This window comes from Lutjanus erythropterus, chromosome 14 (genome assembly GCF_056507025.1).
Source record: "Lutjanus erythropterus isolate fLutEry1 chromosome 14, fLutEry1.hap2, whole genome shotgun sequence".
Lineage (NCBI taxonomy): Eukaryota > Metazoa > Chordata > Actinopteri > Lutjaniformes > Lutjanidae > Lutjanus > Lutjanus erythropterus.
In genome coordinates, this window is record NC_139330.1 from 9337752 (window position 1) to 9354835 (window position 17084).

The 17084-nt window shown below is 38.4% G+C and overlaps 1 protein-coding gene across 1 annotated transcript in view; it reads left to right on the forward strand.

Moving 5' to 3' along the window:
* tasp1 (taspase, threonine aspartase, 1) overlaps positions 1-17084 on the forward strand; it is a 29478-nt gene that overhangs the window by 1703 nt on the left and 10691 nt on the right. Inside the window, exons 2-12 of the mRNA XM_084736340.1 lie at positions 262-469; positions 575-642; positions 2102-2170; positions 3272-3392; positions 4130-4214; positions 4301-4380; positions 4480-4586; positions 7282-7401; positions 8505-8583; positions 14172-14282; positions 16076-16183. Coding sequence (XP_084592466.1) covers positions 307-469; positions 575-642; positions 2102-2170; positions 3272-3392; positions 4130-4214; positions 4301-4380; positions 4480-4586; positions 7282-7401; positions 8505-8583; positions 14172-14282; positions 16076-16183 — 1111 coding nt within the window. The 5' untranslated portion in view covers positions 262-306. The remainder of the gene's footprint in view (positions 1-261; positions 470-574; positions 643-2101; positions 2171-3271; positions 3393-4129; positions 4215-4300; positions 4381-4479; positions 4587-7281; positions 7402-8504; positions 8584-14171; positions 14283-16075; positions 16184-17084) is intronic.

Below are 17084 nucleotides of genomic sequence, written 5' to 3' on the forward strand. Positions count from 1 at the left end.
ATTTATTTTGGATTTACTTCTTGCCAGAAGTACATCAAAAACTTCACAAAGAGACTTGTTTTTATTTGAATTAAATGCTTTGTCTAATCTGTCAGATTAGATATTCTGTAGCCAATATTTATTGGCTATAAGTTAACTATTGGAATAATAGATTATAATATAAATTTCCTGTGATCAGATGATAGTTTATCAGCCCCGATATTTATTGTTCACCTGTATTGTCCCTGTATGGTAATATTTGTATTTCTTTTTCTGTCACAGATGTGCCATGAAAATGATTTCCTCACCACCACTGTCTAATAGGCCATGATAGGCTTGTTGAGTTATGCAGGGGTTATGGAAAGTGTAATGAATTCTGCTGAAGAGCAGCAACCCTCCTCTCCTCTGGCCAACTCGTGGTCCAAAAAACAGGACTCAAGCAAAAATCAAAAGCCAAAACTTGTTGGTGGATTTGTTTTAGTGCATGCAGGTATGTACAGACACCATGATTACCATGTAGAATTAAGAGCTTTGTAGAAACAGTCATCAGTTTATGAATAGTCAAACACATTTTTTCCCTATTTTTTGCTTTCAGGAGCAGGATACCATTCTGAATCTAAGGCCAAGGAGTACAAGCATGTGTGCAAAAGAGCCTGCCAGCGAGTAAGTTTACTTAATAAGTTCTACTATAGGAAACTGTATGTGTATGTATGTGCAAAAAAGCAACATAACCTTGGGATGTTGCAATCGTATGATTTCAGTCAAGAGGATTTGGCATTTTAATGTATTAGATATTTTCTGAATACAGAATAAGAGAGCAAATTGACATTGATCATCAATAGAAGTAACATTTCAGGGCATTCATTATGAAATTTTAGTTGAAAATATAGAAACTTTGTTTATTGATAACACCAAAGTATTCTCCTGAAACCCCCATATCTATCAGAAGTAACTGTTTTTTGTCAGTCATTCTAATAGTTAACAGTTTCCTTTCTCTGACTCTACAAAACTTCCCTCTTCTACATATTTGCATGCAAATGCTTTCTGCTCTTGTTCTATCAGTGAATCTACTGTCTTAAGAAAATATATGGAGCAACCTCATTTTTCTATTAGGCCACCTGACCTGTTGCATAATGTTTAGCAAACGTCTTAAAAACTCATCTGGACCAGATTGATCAGTAAGATATTGTGATTTTCTCATGCACTTTCTCAGAAGTTTGCTCAACTTTGCTCAGGTTGAATGGAGAGCATCTGTGAACAGCTGTCAGTCCATATAGTTTCAGTGGGATTTGAATCTGTGTTTTGGCAGTACCACTGAAGCACTTTAAAGTGCTTGTTTTGAAGTCATTCCAGTTTTCATTTGGCTTTATTAAGATCATTTTGCTGTTGGAAGGGAAGTCTTTGTTCTTTGGCTTTCCAAAGCAGGTTTTTCTCAAGAATATCCTTGTATTAAGTTTCATTCATTGTTCTCTTCATACCCACACGTTCCTTATATCCTTCGGATGTCATGGTGCAGCCACCACCCTTGCTTTACAATAGGAATGGTTTTAGGTGGGTGATGAGCTGTGCCCAGTTTCTGCTGAATGCTGTACTTCACTTTCGCCAAACAGCTCAATTTTAGAAGAGGTGTTTTGCTTTTATGCCAGCAGTCTTTCATATGCCTCATTCTAAGTTAACGGAAACACAACAAATCTTATTTTCAGGTGATTATACACTAATGAAAACATACTTAAAGATATTATTTTCCATTTCTGCCATATTCTGCCAATAAATCCCTGTAAATCTCAACACACTGGACTTTAATGTTTCAATTCAGGATAATAATTGCATGTTTTTCTTCTGTCTTTAATCTATTTTTTTCTCCTATTATGAGTGTTGGTTAGTTAGCTGGACATGTACATGTTCTGCTCACTGTAGTGTGATTATGTAGGGGCCAGAAAACAAAATAAGTGCATGAAGAGAGTACATCTAATTAATTTCTGTCCATATCTTCTCATGCTGTTCAAAGAAGGAATATAATGAAAACATTGTACAAAGGCTGAAGTGAAAAAAACCTGAATTTGGTACTTTGACTGGAAAGCTGCTTTGCTTTCAACAAGGTGTCACTGTCCATCTTTTCCAGGCGGTGGACCGTCTCAAAGCTGGGGCGCTTGCAGTGGAGGCAGTGGCTGCAGCACTGGTTGAACTTGAGGTTTGTTGATCATGATCCATGTTTGATTATTTAAAGTCAACCTTTACCACCTTAGTTTTAATAACATCCCACATACATAACATAGAAGACAATTATGGCCCAGATTGGACTTGTAAAAACAACATCCAAAAAACCTATGAGGATAAGAAAGTTAATGTGACATGTGTATGTGTTTATCCAAAACAGCTTTATTCTGCTCCAGACTCTGATGCGTGTACGTACATCCTGTCGGATGATGTAAGGGCTGATTTTCCTCAGGGCAGGGTTGGAATAAAGAACAATGTTTCTGATGAGCTCTCTGCAGCTGCAAAAATGTACAGAAACTATACTGCACTGCAGCAAGCACTCTGTTTTTAAAGCTAGATTAGAACAGCAATTTATTGTATACATAAATACAAGTCATAGAAAGTTATTGTCACCGTTATTACCCCTTTGAAATTAGAGTCTCCACAGTTACTGACATGGTTTGAACACAGAAAGCCACCGTTTGTTTAATTAAGAAAGCTGCCAAAGCATGAGGCATAGCGCAAGAGATATTGAGAAACAAAGACACGAACTTGCTCAACAATTAACAGCCTCCTATATATTAAGTAAGACATAAGCCAAAGCCAGCAGCAACAAGCAAATAAACACACAGCTGTAAAGGACTCATGTGACAAAAGCCAATTCTGTTTTGAATATTCATGCGAATATCATGTCAAGATTATTGTCCCAGGTAGAAAAAATACGTAACGACAACAACATAAATGTTTCAGGATCTGATTGTTGTTGTGTTATGGAGATAATAATAGTTTTCTTTTGATAGAGCTGTTTCAAAAGTAGTGTTTTGTGCTGTTGTTATTATTATTATTATTATTATTATTATTATAACAACAAATGTAGTACAAGTGCATTCAGTAAGGCAGTTATATAAGTTGCTCATGTGAAATATAGATCTACAGTACATATTAGGACATAGTAGGACCTCAAGAAAGAGTGTTCCCTTTGTCTTAGTTAAACTAAAAAAAAAAGACTGACTTTCCTTCAGCATATTAGCAGTGACAATAGTTCATCACAAACCTCGCTTTACTCAAGACTCTCCTTGTTTTTAATTGTTCTCAGGACTCTCCTTTTACAAACGCGGGCATGGGCTCCAACCTTAATTTGTCAGGGGAAATTGAATGTGATGCGAGCATCATGGATGGGAAGTCGCTGCATTATGGTGCTGTAGGGGCTATTAGTGGTGAGTGACTACACATGTTGATATTTATCGTGTGCTGCTCTGTTGTTGTTGCTCTAACTCTCAGTCACCTGATTAATTTTCTACCATCTCAGAGTTTGTTTGTTTTTTTTTAGACAGAGATTACTACAGGGAATTAGCATCATTAAGTGCTTACAATGGGAGACCACCCACTTTCTACCTGGAGAACAACCAAGAAATGTTATTATGTACACATCAGCATACTCACAGAGAGTTTTCCTAGAAGGCTTTCAACAAAAGCAATTTTATGTTAAAGAACTCACGATTTATTCCAAATAGCCCGGGGGTGAAACTGGCACATAATCATTTAGTCCAAAAGACAACAGATTGTTTTTATTACCAAGTCTGCATCATGTAACAGTTAGCCACATAATTTGTACATGATGAATGAAACTTTGTTGGCTTACGTGTAAAAAGTATACCTGCCAACCCGTGTTTTTCAGAAGGTTTAAGACGTGTTTAAATAGGCCAAAAGCAAACCAGCATTCATGTGTACAAGAAACTGTGCAAGATAATGAAAATGCACAACATTACATAGCAAACCCAATAAGATGGATTGCCGTTTGAAGTGAACAAAACAGATATTACTGCACAAATAAAGCCAATAGATATTACAAAAACAAAAACTGTATTCAGTTCACCTGTGCTACAAAGTTTTTTACCCATTTTAATCTATCTAAAGTATTACTTTATAACATTAATTCTGACTTTTCCTTCAGGTATTAGGAACCCAGTCTTAGCTGCAAATCGTCTACTGAGTGAAGCACAGAAAGGGAAACTATCAGCTGGCAGAATACCCCCCTGGTGATTATTATGCTTATTAATTAATGTTGTATTAATGTGACCACATCACCTTTCATGCATAGCAATTTTTTTTTTTCTTTTGTCAGCTTTTTAGTGGGGCGAGGAGCGCATGACTGGGCAGTCAGCCATGGAATACCACCATGCCCCTCAGAGAAAATGGCCACCAGTGAGTTTTATTGCACCGTTTCGGAAATCGCTTCATCTGAGAAATTCATTTTGTGTACCTGTAAATCTGAATCAAAACACACAATGTTTTTACACACAGAGTTCAGTTTATCTGCGTACAAGAGGAACAAGCGAAAGATGGAGCTGGCAGAAAAAATGGAGACTGGGCATAATCAGGCAAAGAAAAGACGACAATCAAGTGAAAATGTGAGTACTGTGTTATCAGTTGAAATCAGATGCCATCAAGTGTGTCTTCCATCTCAGCTGCACCACATGAATCAGAATAGACCCGTCCCTTTGTGATAATTTGTAGTAGGATACACAGCCAACTGCCTATGGGCCAAGTGAACCGATTACCGGTTTTGTAATAAAATACGATAAAATTCCTGATATTTAGTATTCTTATTTCAAAATTTAATCAGTAAGTGTCTGTTTAAGAGCCACGAGAAATCAGTAATAATCTTTTAGAAGGAGTAGATGTTTATAGTGAGACAGACAGTAACTGAATTCAAACTCCAACGGTGCGTTTTCGGAGCAGTGAGTTTTTGTTTTCAGGGTAACAGGCTTAACTTTACATTGACAGACAACTGACAGTTATAAACAGCTGACTCATCCTTGTTTGTTATTGTCAGTTTATGATGTTGCACATGTCTTTTGGTCCTGCTTCCCCGAGTCTGGGGAGGAGGGGGTTCAACCATAGATTGTGTATTAAGTAGGATTTCACTCTGTTTAGCAACAGCAAGAGGTGTTGTCAAATAAGTTAATGAAGACGAGGCAAGGTCCACAGAAAACACTTGTCGCTGGGTTTAGAAAGGAACAGAATGAACAGTGCAGTGAAGATAATGCAGCAAACACCAGGATGGATAGTGTGTTGGGAAGAAACCAAGGCGTTAACATTTCAGACATCTGACATATAAAATCAGACTTCAAGCTGAAGACTTATAATGCAGGCACCGGGGGGCAGCAGTAGAAACTATAAGAGCATGTGTTTCTCCTTCGTAGAAAGTACTAGAGTCACACATTTCTTACTCAGAATTCAAATGAAACTACATAACTTCTACTGAAGCTGCTATTAGTGATGAAATTAGTGTGGTCCTATAGTCCGTTTTATCACTCTTACAGGCCACTCTGCAGATTCTTAGTGAGCAGTTATGCATGGGGATGTGTGGAATCAAACTGAATTTTAAAAAATCTGGGAAACATCAAGTAGAATATTGTATTTTGTTCAAAGAAGACATTTAACAACTCTCCACAACTGAGACGTCAAGATATATTCTGCCAGTAAGGATCTCGCATTGTCGGCGGAGGAAACGACATTGCCAGGTTTTGGAGAGAGTTCCAAGAAACGGTTTAAGTGTTGACAAGAGCTGGTGCAAACGGTTCAGTGCCCTGAGCAGCACAACTGGAGAAAGGCCTGATGATGAGCTGAGTTGAAAGCAGCTGAGAGCAGACTCAGTCAAAGTCGGTGGCCGCGGCAGCAGCACGGAGGAGGCAGAGGGTGGGAGAGTTTATTTTAGTTCGGATGTGAATTTTGTTAAATGGAGCAAAGCTTGTAAACGGCCATAGCCCAGTATGCTTCATTGGTCCGGTTTTTGAACAGCATTACTGTTTATTTAGTTCAGTCACATCAGTCCTCAATATTAATGATATATCCATAAAAGGAAAGAGTAACCACTAAGACTGACTGTTTGTTGACTCGGGAGTGTGATATATGGTTAAATGATTGATTTTCGTGTCAAATTGCTTGTTAGCCTAATGAGAGTTTCAGGTTTGAGTTGCCCTCTGCTCTCATCTGTCTCTCATGTGTTTACACAAAACTGCTTGACCTATTAGGGATTAATATGTGACCATTTCCAGTTGAGCTACCTCTGATTTGGACATACCCGACACTCGCACTGTGACCGTTCACATGCACGCCTTGTTCAGAGTTTTACAGTATTTTACAGGAATTTGGCATCAACCTTGTCTTTGTCTTTTACTCTTCCATTGACATATAAAGCCAATTAACAGGAAATAACCTCTTTTGTATCAAGAATGGCTATTACTGACTTGTGGGTACAACATAAAGTGTTATTGCAGCAAGTAGGTCTGGTTTTAATTTTCATACACAATGTTCTTTTTATGCCTTTGTCTTTTTGCCAAGTAATAAAATCTTTCTGTTCTTTTTTTTTTCAGTGCAATTTAGGCACCTGTCTCATGACGGTGTATAGTTGCAGTGTTGTTTAGGGAAAATCTAAATAATATCAATATAATTCCACAGATGCCCTCAAGTTTACATTCATTATTTACTGTGGATTTTTATTTTCAGTCAAGGACAATGATAAGGAATGACAGGATGGTCTTTGTAGCTTTTGAAATAGCTGGCTCTGGTTCTTTTTGGCCTCAAAAGCCTGGAGACAGGGCTGATTTAGGAGCGCATAAGACAGATGAGAAACACTGTTGCCTTTTTGTGCTCTGGCTTTTTAGTCCAGGGTTCAATGAAGATTTTCAGTTTCTGGTAGGAGTATAGCTCTGATCATGTATCATGATGCCATTTTGCACATCTACCCTGTAGAACTCTATTTATCATGCAGTCTGAGTCATGATGGATCGCAAACAAGCCACTTCCAAAGCAAACTGCAATCAGGGAAGGAAAAGAGCTGATTATAATCACAGCACCACATTTTTAATGAAATGTGAAGGGCAAGGAAGAGTGATTCATAAATTCATGCAGTGCATTTTTAATTTTGGAAATGTCCTCAGTCAAAGATGATGTCTCTGCTTCAGAATGTGAAAGTTTTACATTTCTCCTCCTTTATGTTGCCTGAAATCCGTACCTGAGAATAACTCTCATTTGAAAATGTCTATTTGATTATATTTGTTATTTTCTGTTAATGTGACTCCTCTCCTTGCTGTGATGCAGGAAAATGGTTCAGGGTGCCTCGACACGGTGGGAGCCGTGGTGGTAGACCTGGAGGGGAATGTAGCTGCAGCGGTGTCCAGCGGAGGCCTGGCCATGAAACATCCCGGCAGAGTCGGCCAGGTACTCGGGCCCTTTTTTCTCTGTCCAAGTCTTATCCGCAAAACATCTTTAAATAATACATTTTAATGTGACTCCAGTAAAGGTTGAACTTAAATAAGCTACCTGGTGTTTGTCATTACAAAAAGCTTCTGTTTTTTGTTATTGCTTGCAGTTAGTTAGCCAACATGAATAGCTATGATTGCAACTGCAGGCATAATTTAACCTCCTTGATGCAAAGATAGGTTTTTGCTTGTTTTAGGCTATTATTAATTTTTTACTTTCATGGATTTGGTATTGCAGTAACATAATAGTAAGTACCACCATCCTTGTAAAAACTAATTTCAAGTGAAGCTTTTTTTCATTAAACGTGATGTTGTTATTAATGATTAATATTCTAATAAGAGCCTGAGAATAGGGTTAAAAAGGTTTCTCATACTGTATTGTATATGCACTATGCAGTTTGTTATTATTAAAATGAACTTACTCCAGGAAATCTGAGACATTTTTTTATTTTCATCTCTATTTTACCTGATAATGAGCTAATTATGCTAATTATACAAACTGCCCAGCATACAACTCTTAGCAGCCAAGTTGAATTTTATCCACTGGCCCTATAGATGATATTTAAATCATAAAAGTTCATAGAAAATGCCATTACTTGGTCCCAGAAATGTTCAATAGACTATGCTGGAAGACTTTAACTTTGAGACAGCTACTGGAAGGTTTAAGTTTGCATTAACAGCAACTTAATAGGGAAAAAAAACCAACAATTTAACAATGAAGCCTGAACAGAATGAATGAATCAGTGGGATTTACTACCTTGACCTTATTAACACTATTACTGTTAAAAGCTCAAAGCGCAGAGCATTAGAGCGGGGACTGTGGCGCACTGTTCTCGTGTAGTTAATGATGTGGAAAAGTAAATTAGGCTGAGATGACCACCCGAGCCTGTGGTGTAAGTTTCAAATCCTTTTATTTGGCTATGAACATACTTTAGTCAAAGCTGTTACTTGAGAATTTATGATATATTTCAGCACTTCCAAAACAGAAATATTAGAACTAAAACAACAGCAAAACTTGTTTGGATCTAAGAAATCCTCTTTTCCTCTCTTTTTTTTTCTCAGGCTGCTCATTATGGATGTGGCTGCTGGGCTGAAAATGCCTGTAATATGAACCCTTACTCTACAGCAGTGAGTACCTCAGGTATACCACAGCACGCTCGCCATAACCTACTTCTTTTCCTCCCTCTTTTCATGTTTACCACCAGCCTGCCTTGTGTTTTGGAGATAATATGAATCAGAAACAGATATCTGATGTGAGCCTCAGTGAGTCAAGCTTCAAAAAGCTTGATAATACTTTCCGATGACCTCCAACCATTCCCGCTGAGTGATTCTCATCAGTCACTTCCTCAGCTGATTGAGTCATCACTCTCTCCGCTCTTTGTTAGTCAGCTGCATGCCAGGTGCATTGTAGAGCTCTTCGGATTTGCAGTGACATTTGACATGGGACACCTGCTGTAGATATGATGGACGGGGTGCAGCGGGAAAACGGTACATTTATAAACTTCAAGTGCAGTTATCTAGATCGTAACTTTACTGGTACAGTATAAGTGACTTTCACTGTTTAAAATTCACGTCCCCTTACAATAAGTATTCTATGTTTATGTTAAAAAATGAAGAATTATGCATATCCAGTATGTTGTTTGATAAGTCGGCTGGTCTTTTTTTCATCAGCCAAACAAAGATCACCCACAAATGTCTTCATAAATTCACAACTACAATAGACAAAAGAAAGTTTTGGACATTTGACGCAAAAAATGCATCCAACAATGCAACTAAATGAAAAACATAAACTGAATGGTGCTTGAACTATGTTCTCTAAATTTGAATCTACACTCACAACATATGGTTGATTTAAACTGTCTTTACAGAGGTTTTACATTTGCTTTTACTTTTTCAGCATTGCTCTATCAGAGGAGATTTTAATACTTAAAGACCAATATCCATCCAGTTACATTAATGTAGACAATTATTGCACATCTACTGAAAGGCAAGTTACCTTTCCATTAATGGCAAGAAGAACCTTGTGAATTCTGTGATCAAAAATGCTTCAGCTTTCATCTCAAGTCTGCATGTAGAGAAACTAAAGTAACCCCCTATCCTCTGCTGTCGGCACACAGGAGCAGGGAGGGTATCTCCTGAAGCACTGACTCTTAACTAACACAGGGAGTCAATTGGACAAAGACATCCCTTCCTTTCAGGACCAATCTGCCTTTTCAAAACAAGCTGCATTCTTCTTGAACATATTTATACAACGTATACAACCATGCCTTAGCGTTTCCAAACATGAGAGGGCATACCTCTTTTAGCTGAAGGCAGCTTTGCTGGTTGTGAGCTTTATGGTTTCAAATGTGAAGTAGAGAGGCTATGTTACTGCTTTAACATGTGTGTACGTCTGTGACATAGCTTCTGGGGGACATTAAAGCCTTTTGATGTGGATGTGTAGACTAATGCATGTCAGTGCAGACGAGCTGATTTGATCAGACAGGCTGAAGCTTGAGTCAAATGTACTTGGACCACTGAGATAGCCTCCATTTTGCACCGCTAAAGCTTGTCTGAATACATCATCACCAGCAGTGAGAGAGGAATTTAGGGCAGTGTAACAACAAAGACAGTTACACTGACACTATTATTATTTTTATATAAAACAATTCTTAGCGCTTTGTACTGTAATTATAGCTACAATTATGAAGGAGCCAATATATGTAGTATCTGCTATCTACAAGGCCCCAAAAATGTCTTTCAATGGCAATTTAAACATTCATGGCTTATTTATTTATAACAAAACATTAAAACAAATCTCCTTTATAGATCGCATATCGCATAGATATAGCATCACCATGTTTTATTCCTACTTTTTAAAAATATTTTTGGAGCTTTTAATTTATAGGACAGCTGAAGATACGACAGGAAATGGGGGGAGAGTAGGGGAATGACATGCTGCAAAGGATTGTAGGCAGGAATGTTGACCGTGTTCGGCATAGCCTCAGATGTTAATAGTGCCTGTAACTATGTTCTCTAAATTTGAATCTACGCTCACAAGATGCTAGTTTGGTGGTAAAGGTCTGTAACTTCCTTGTGGTCTGGAGCTCGGGGTTGATAAGTAGTCTCACCCATTTCAACTGATTTGTTGTGCATTACATGAAAAAAGTAGTGGAAGTGCACGGTCACACATGTGCAAGCCTGCTGGGGTGAAATTCATATCTTGTCATGCTGAATGTGGTCAGTGCAGGATGAAGCCAAGTGGGGTCAACCACACGCACTTCTTTGCTATTGGTTGGGTCTGCAACTTCACCAGTCAAAGTTCACCATGCTTGAATTCCCCATTAAGCAAAGATGCAAATTTGCATTTCTATGGGAAACAAATGTTGTATTTGTCCCTTTGCTCACACAGAATGGAAGTGAACTGGGTTTTTTGCCCCAAAAAAAAGTTTCTGCAGTCCAAATAGCATACTTGAGCCATAGACAATATATTAAATATGCTGAAATCTAATTTAATATGCCGCCTATGGTTAAATTGACTTGTTTCCTGAAGATCAGGCAGGTTTGCAGGAATACTACAGGAGTGCAAGACGAGCACAACATTGTAATTTGACAATAATAAATAACAACGACTCCTACACTGTAAGTTGATTCGCTGTTTATAACTGTCATTGTATAGTTGAGCCCGTTATCTTTAAAACAAAAGCCCACTGCCCTGAAAATACCCACTCTGGAGTTGGAGTTCAGTCACACAACTCATAAACAGACACTAATTCATTTGGCAAACATTCAGCATTAATTTGAACTATATCAACATGAAACAGGCAAACAGTACCACAAGTCGTGGGCCGAAATAGACATTTCAAGGGAGGACACCGCGGCTTTAGCATTGTCAGAGAAGTAGGAATTTCAACTTGGCATGTTTCCTTGATCTCTGATGACATATTGTGGTCATATTATGATTTATTCCAGTAAATATATTATAGATTTTGCCTTTAATGTGTGACTGTCCCCCCTGTCTTGGTATTAGTCTCCTGTTCATGAGTTATCCCAGTAGATGAAGTGTAGACGTTTGCTCTGTATGTATTTTCACCTCATCCTGTTTTCCCATATTGTGGCTTTGCCTTTGATGTTTCCTTATGGGTATGGAGCGCATAATGTGTGTTCCAGTACAACACCTGTTTTTAATTTCCTAACATGAAAGGCATTCCCATCAAAAGAAACAGAAAAACAGTCATTTTCAGTTGGTCACGAGGAGTATGATCCTCACCCTATATGTCACTCTTTCTTCCCTTCACCTGACCACCACGTTCATTCATCCACCCTTCCACCCTCCCTCCCTCCCTCCTCCCCTCCCTCCTCCCCTCCCTCCCTTCCCACCCCCTCCATTCTAATGTGTTGTGTTATGTGCGGCTCATGTGGCTCCTTGTTTTATGTGTGTTGACTGCTTCGCCTGGCCTTTACTGTCCTGTGGCCAGCGAGAGAACAGCTCACAAACATCACTGTTTACTCTCGCCGCTGTTGGCTGTCACATACCGTGCCTCTGTTTCTTGCATTTCTCTTTCGTTGAGTTGCTGCTTTAGCCTGGGCCTCTCGCTGCAGCTCCACTTCAGCCGTGCTTGTGCTGCCATGATATCAAGGTCCCCTGGGACAGAGCGGTTTATGGTAAACACATTACAAAAGGCACAGTACCTGGCCAATCTGAAGTTCTGCTCTTGTTAAAAAAAAAGAGCTTCACATCGCTCCAGGCATCTGGTCTCCACAGTAACCGACCTGCATTCAGTTTTGTTGTAGTTACCTGATATTTTATGGGGCCTTCATTTGTGTTTACAGAAACAACACGGCTATATTCTTAAGTCTTTATGGGTTTTCACGGGAGCTTTTGCCAGATGTATTTTGTTTTCACTTTTAAATTCCTTGTCTTTTTCCCCAAGTACAGGCGGACTTTTACATTTGAGAAAGACCATATTGTAAGCATGCTTTCAATATCTGTATTTTCCTAAGCAATAGCAAGGTATTGGATTTATTGTTAGTCTCAGTAAGTAACATATTATCCAAGATATAAAAAAAGCACACCTGCTATGTTTTGACTTGGAAGTGATAGAGGTTAAGGTGAGACATTTGTACAGGCTGCCCGCGTTTTTTATGGTTCCTGGTTTGCTTAAATGCTTCACAAAATGCTTTGTTTCTCTCCCTGGACTTTCCTACATACCACATGCTGCATTAATGAATAGCATCAGACAGATTCAGGTGCTAATTGAAGCCAACTGGAGCACACCCTGCTGGCACCTCTCTGATTTTATTTGAATTAATTCTGAGGATCAAATGTTCGCAGACACACACACACCTTTTAACACACAACTTAATGCAGTTTTAATTCTGTGGACACAGATAAAATTGTTAGTTTTACATTTGGCATGCAGTCATCTATATCTCCATACTGAGACTGGGTTGTACCAACAATGATTAATTTAATCTAAAAATAATTCTAATCAGAGTTTAGCAAATCTAGGTTTAAAATGAGCAAATCCAGATTTAAAATTAAGCAGAGTTCTGTTCAATTAAAATGAATATATTAAAATAAATTGCATTGTTTGCTAGGTAGTTCGAAAGTTAATAAAGCCTAGTTAGCCTATTCATGACAGATCATCAGAGAATTATTTTTCTCAACCCATCTCAAAAACGGCAGCTATTTTAAAAGTTAAACCTCTTCAAGGGTAAGTTTAAAGTTAATACTGAATCACAGTTTAATTGGACAACAGAATTAGATTTAATAGATAATTAATAATAATAGAGTAAAAACTAAACTGATTAGAATCTTAAATTCAATTTTTGTTAACCTTCAAGCAAGGTTTAGAGTGTGATGCAGCATAATTTAAAGTTAAACGATTAATTTAATCTGGTTTAAAAACTAAATCTTGTTGGTGCAACCCAGCCTTGGAGGTATAATAAAAGTAGTTCCTTCTTGTTTACTCTCCACATTTAAGTTTAGATAACTTAAGCTGTTTAAGCCTAACTGGGAACATGATGTTTCTAAAACTACACATTTTGATAACATGTCCATTTAAAACCTATTAACATAAAATGAATGCACGAATGTGTAATGGTGATGCAGGTTGCGAGTATGCATGCTCATACTGTAGTTTAGCTCAGTTCAGAGTTTACAGAAGTGGAATTAATACTGGGTGGTTGCTCTTTCAAATTCCCAGACCAGCTGGGAATTTGGGCAGGGGGAAACTGAATGAGAAACACAAACCTTCCTTCACCAATTACTGTCAGTGTGCCCTTGAGCAAGGCAGCTGTACTTGGCAGCCGCTCTGTGCTGTCGTCTTTATCTGAAATAATGAAGGTTAAAGTTGCTAAAATAACTGCAGTAGCAATAAATCTTTCGTGAGAGCTGAAAATCCTTTAATTTGGCAATATTTTCCATTACGTAACTTAATAATCAGATATATTGGAAAAATGTGATTTTTTTCAGTTTTCAATATCAAAGCAAAGTGTATTACACATGGCAATCAGGAAATACTTAAACATACTGATCTCTTTAAAATTCACTTAACATCAAGATGTGATTAATACCATACACAACTAATGTTTAAAAAGTCAGATTTATTTAGTGCGCTTTGAATTCTTGAGTGCAAGTGTTTGCTCTACATGTGCTACAAGTTTCTCAAAGTCAACTCTTGAGACCAAAATTTGATTGAAGGCTTGCAAACAGGTTCAGTTCTGTGTCTCTGTGTCTTTTGCCAGGCTGTGGAGAGCATCTGATTCGCACCATGCTGGCACGGGAATGCTCTGCTGCCATGCAGTCTGAAGATGCCCACCAAGCGCTGCTGGAGGCTATGCAAAACAAGTTCATCAGTGAGTCACCCACACGATGCCTGATTCCCACTCCTTTCCATACACACATTTGATTTGTCAGCCAAGAACGTGTTCGAAAAAACCACAATTATGCACGAAAAGAATTAAACTAACAAACAGATGTTGCATAACATAAGAACTGAGCTAACGACTGGAAAACACTGGAAATAATAGAATCAGAACAGACAGCTTTGTGATTTATGGATCCCTTTCACTGCTTAAACAGCCTCTTCAAATGTTCCACACATCATAGCTGACAGCCACAGACGATTTTGGAAGACATAATTGTTTTGTTGAAAGTTCATGTGAAGATGTAATTTTTTGGCCATATTCTCAGAAGTGGTCAGTTTTAGAAAGTCTTGTTAACTCTGTTTGCTGCGCCTGTGAATGACCACTGGGATTGCTCAGAGAAGACGGAGCACAGGAAGAAAGGACATGTGGAAACGTGGTGGTTTCTGCCTTGTTTTGGCCTCCCTTTAGAAGTCCGTCCCAGTTCGGCTTTGTCATGGACATCTGTAACACGGAGACATTTGGACGGGCTGAATGAAGTCAATTTGAAGTTAATTCTTCTGTTTTTTTTCCTTTCAAGATGCATATTAAGTTTAACAAAGCTCCATAAATCCTTCTTTAGCAAGAGCAATGATGACAGTGTCTGTGATGTGGCAGCCTCTCACTCAACTTCCATGATACATTTGTAAGACTCTCTAAATAGACTATCCTTAATGACAACACTGTTAGTATTTTTAGATCTCATTGTATAGATGCACCTGCCAAACACATGCAAACACAAAGATCTACACTCCAAATTAGCTTAATCCAATTAGTTTATTCTTCTTTTATTGGTATTGGTAAAATCATGGTGGACATTAAGGCAATAACTGAACTGCTGATGCGTATTATGGAAGGTTTATCAAAAGAAATTTAAAAGCCTTTTTAAAATGTAGAACAAATACCAGCATTTTGTGTGAATGTTGTCCAAGCTGCATGAAAAAAAATATTTTATAGAGTGAAGGAAACATTACAGCATGGAACCAAAATTGGTGTGAAATGCAACAAAGAAACAATGGCATGCAGACACAACAATATTTCCATCAAATGCACCAGTTGGTCCCGTTTTTTTCCCTTTACTTGTTGATGTGTTGAGACATTTCAAGACACGCTGTAGCTGTTTATAGTTCGTTCTTTTCCAAACCAAGCTTTTTTTTTCCTTTATTGCCCCACACTAATCAGCCAATCCAAGTTTTTTTTTTTGTAAACACAACACCTCATTCAAGCCTCTTCTGAAGTTTAGTCAGGGAGCAGGAAAGGTTCTCATACCACACCATTGATTTTCATGTTTGGTTTCTTGTAAGCTCAAAGGTCCTTGAGAGTTATGTAGCTGGATGTTTTCTTTGAATGAAATAGTGTGTGTACAATGTGGGGAGTTAAAAATGACACTACCTGTCATTAAGCTATTATGTGCTAAAACCCTGCCCATACAAATGGAGTGAAATATTTTTACTAAATAAAATAAATACATCCGGACAGAATAATTGCTTTCAGTTGTTTAACTTGGCCAGAAAGGCGAACAACTTGAATGGGAGGATTTTTTTCTCATAGATCACCGTAATTCGATTAAAAGGGCTGTGTTTTTTTGTCTGGTCTTTTCATGTGTTATCCTTGGTTCGATGTGTTAGGGTGGAGAACCGAAAGCATACAAAAGACTTTATTGATTGCAGAGAAACCTGCCATTTTTACAATGTTTACGCCTCATTTAATCATCTCAAGTGTTGTGTTTTTTTTTGTGCGTCCAGGTTCACCCTTTCTGGCCAGCGAAGATCGTGTTTTGGGTGGAGTTATTGTCCTGCGCTGCTGCAGATGTGTGGAAGCTCCGCCATCTCAAAATATTCAGGGTATACTGGGTAAGACATGAATAATTTCAAGCCTGATCACACTCAGACCTCCACGCTACAGCTTACAGTAGGCAAAGATTTGGCTGTTAATATTTAAAAATCCATCGTCAGATAGATATGGAGGAGAGGGGAGGAGGCACTGTGGCTTTCCTCGCGGGTGGTCTGTGTTTTAACTCGAACAATCAGGCTCTGGTTTCACACCCTTCATCTCGGATTCAAACGCAGACCTCCCACTATGGAATCAACAGCTAATCTTCTGACAAGTGGAGGCCCTGTAAATACTGCCCAGTTTTGCTGATTGCGTTGGGGGATCTGGTTTTTCTACCTGGAGCTTCCGCAAATGATCCTTCCTTTTACAAAGCTATCATCACGGAATTTGACTTAATCAGAGATCTGTTTGATTTACTACTAGGTTTTAATGTTGCTGTTTGACCTCTGTGTCAGTTTTAACATGCTGTATGTTGAACTCTCAGTTTCAAAGATGCCAAACGATGAGTTCAAGTTCACTGACAAATCAGAGCAGATGTTTCTCCAGCGTAGAAGGGGATGATTTCAAATTGACGATGATTGGCAAATGACTAGTGAAGTGCTATTTCTTTATGACTGCTTGAATAATAATATATCCCAAAGTATCACTTTACACAGTGATGCACAGGCCCTGTTTGATGCTGTTTATGGACCGTAGCCCTTGTGCATTATGTGGACTACCTCAGATTACTGCGGACTGCAAAGGGCCCTGTGTTGATTACAAAAATAAACACCGTGTCAACCACATCCTTTGGGTGCTGTAATTGAGTTTCTACTCTAAATCACAAGTCCTACCTTCCTCTGCAGTTATGTCACAACTGCAGGTCGTATATTTTCATGATGCATGCTCAGAATTTACCGCAGTTTAGCTCGCTGAGTCACC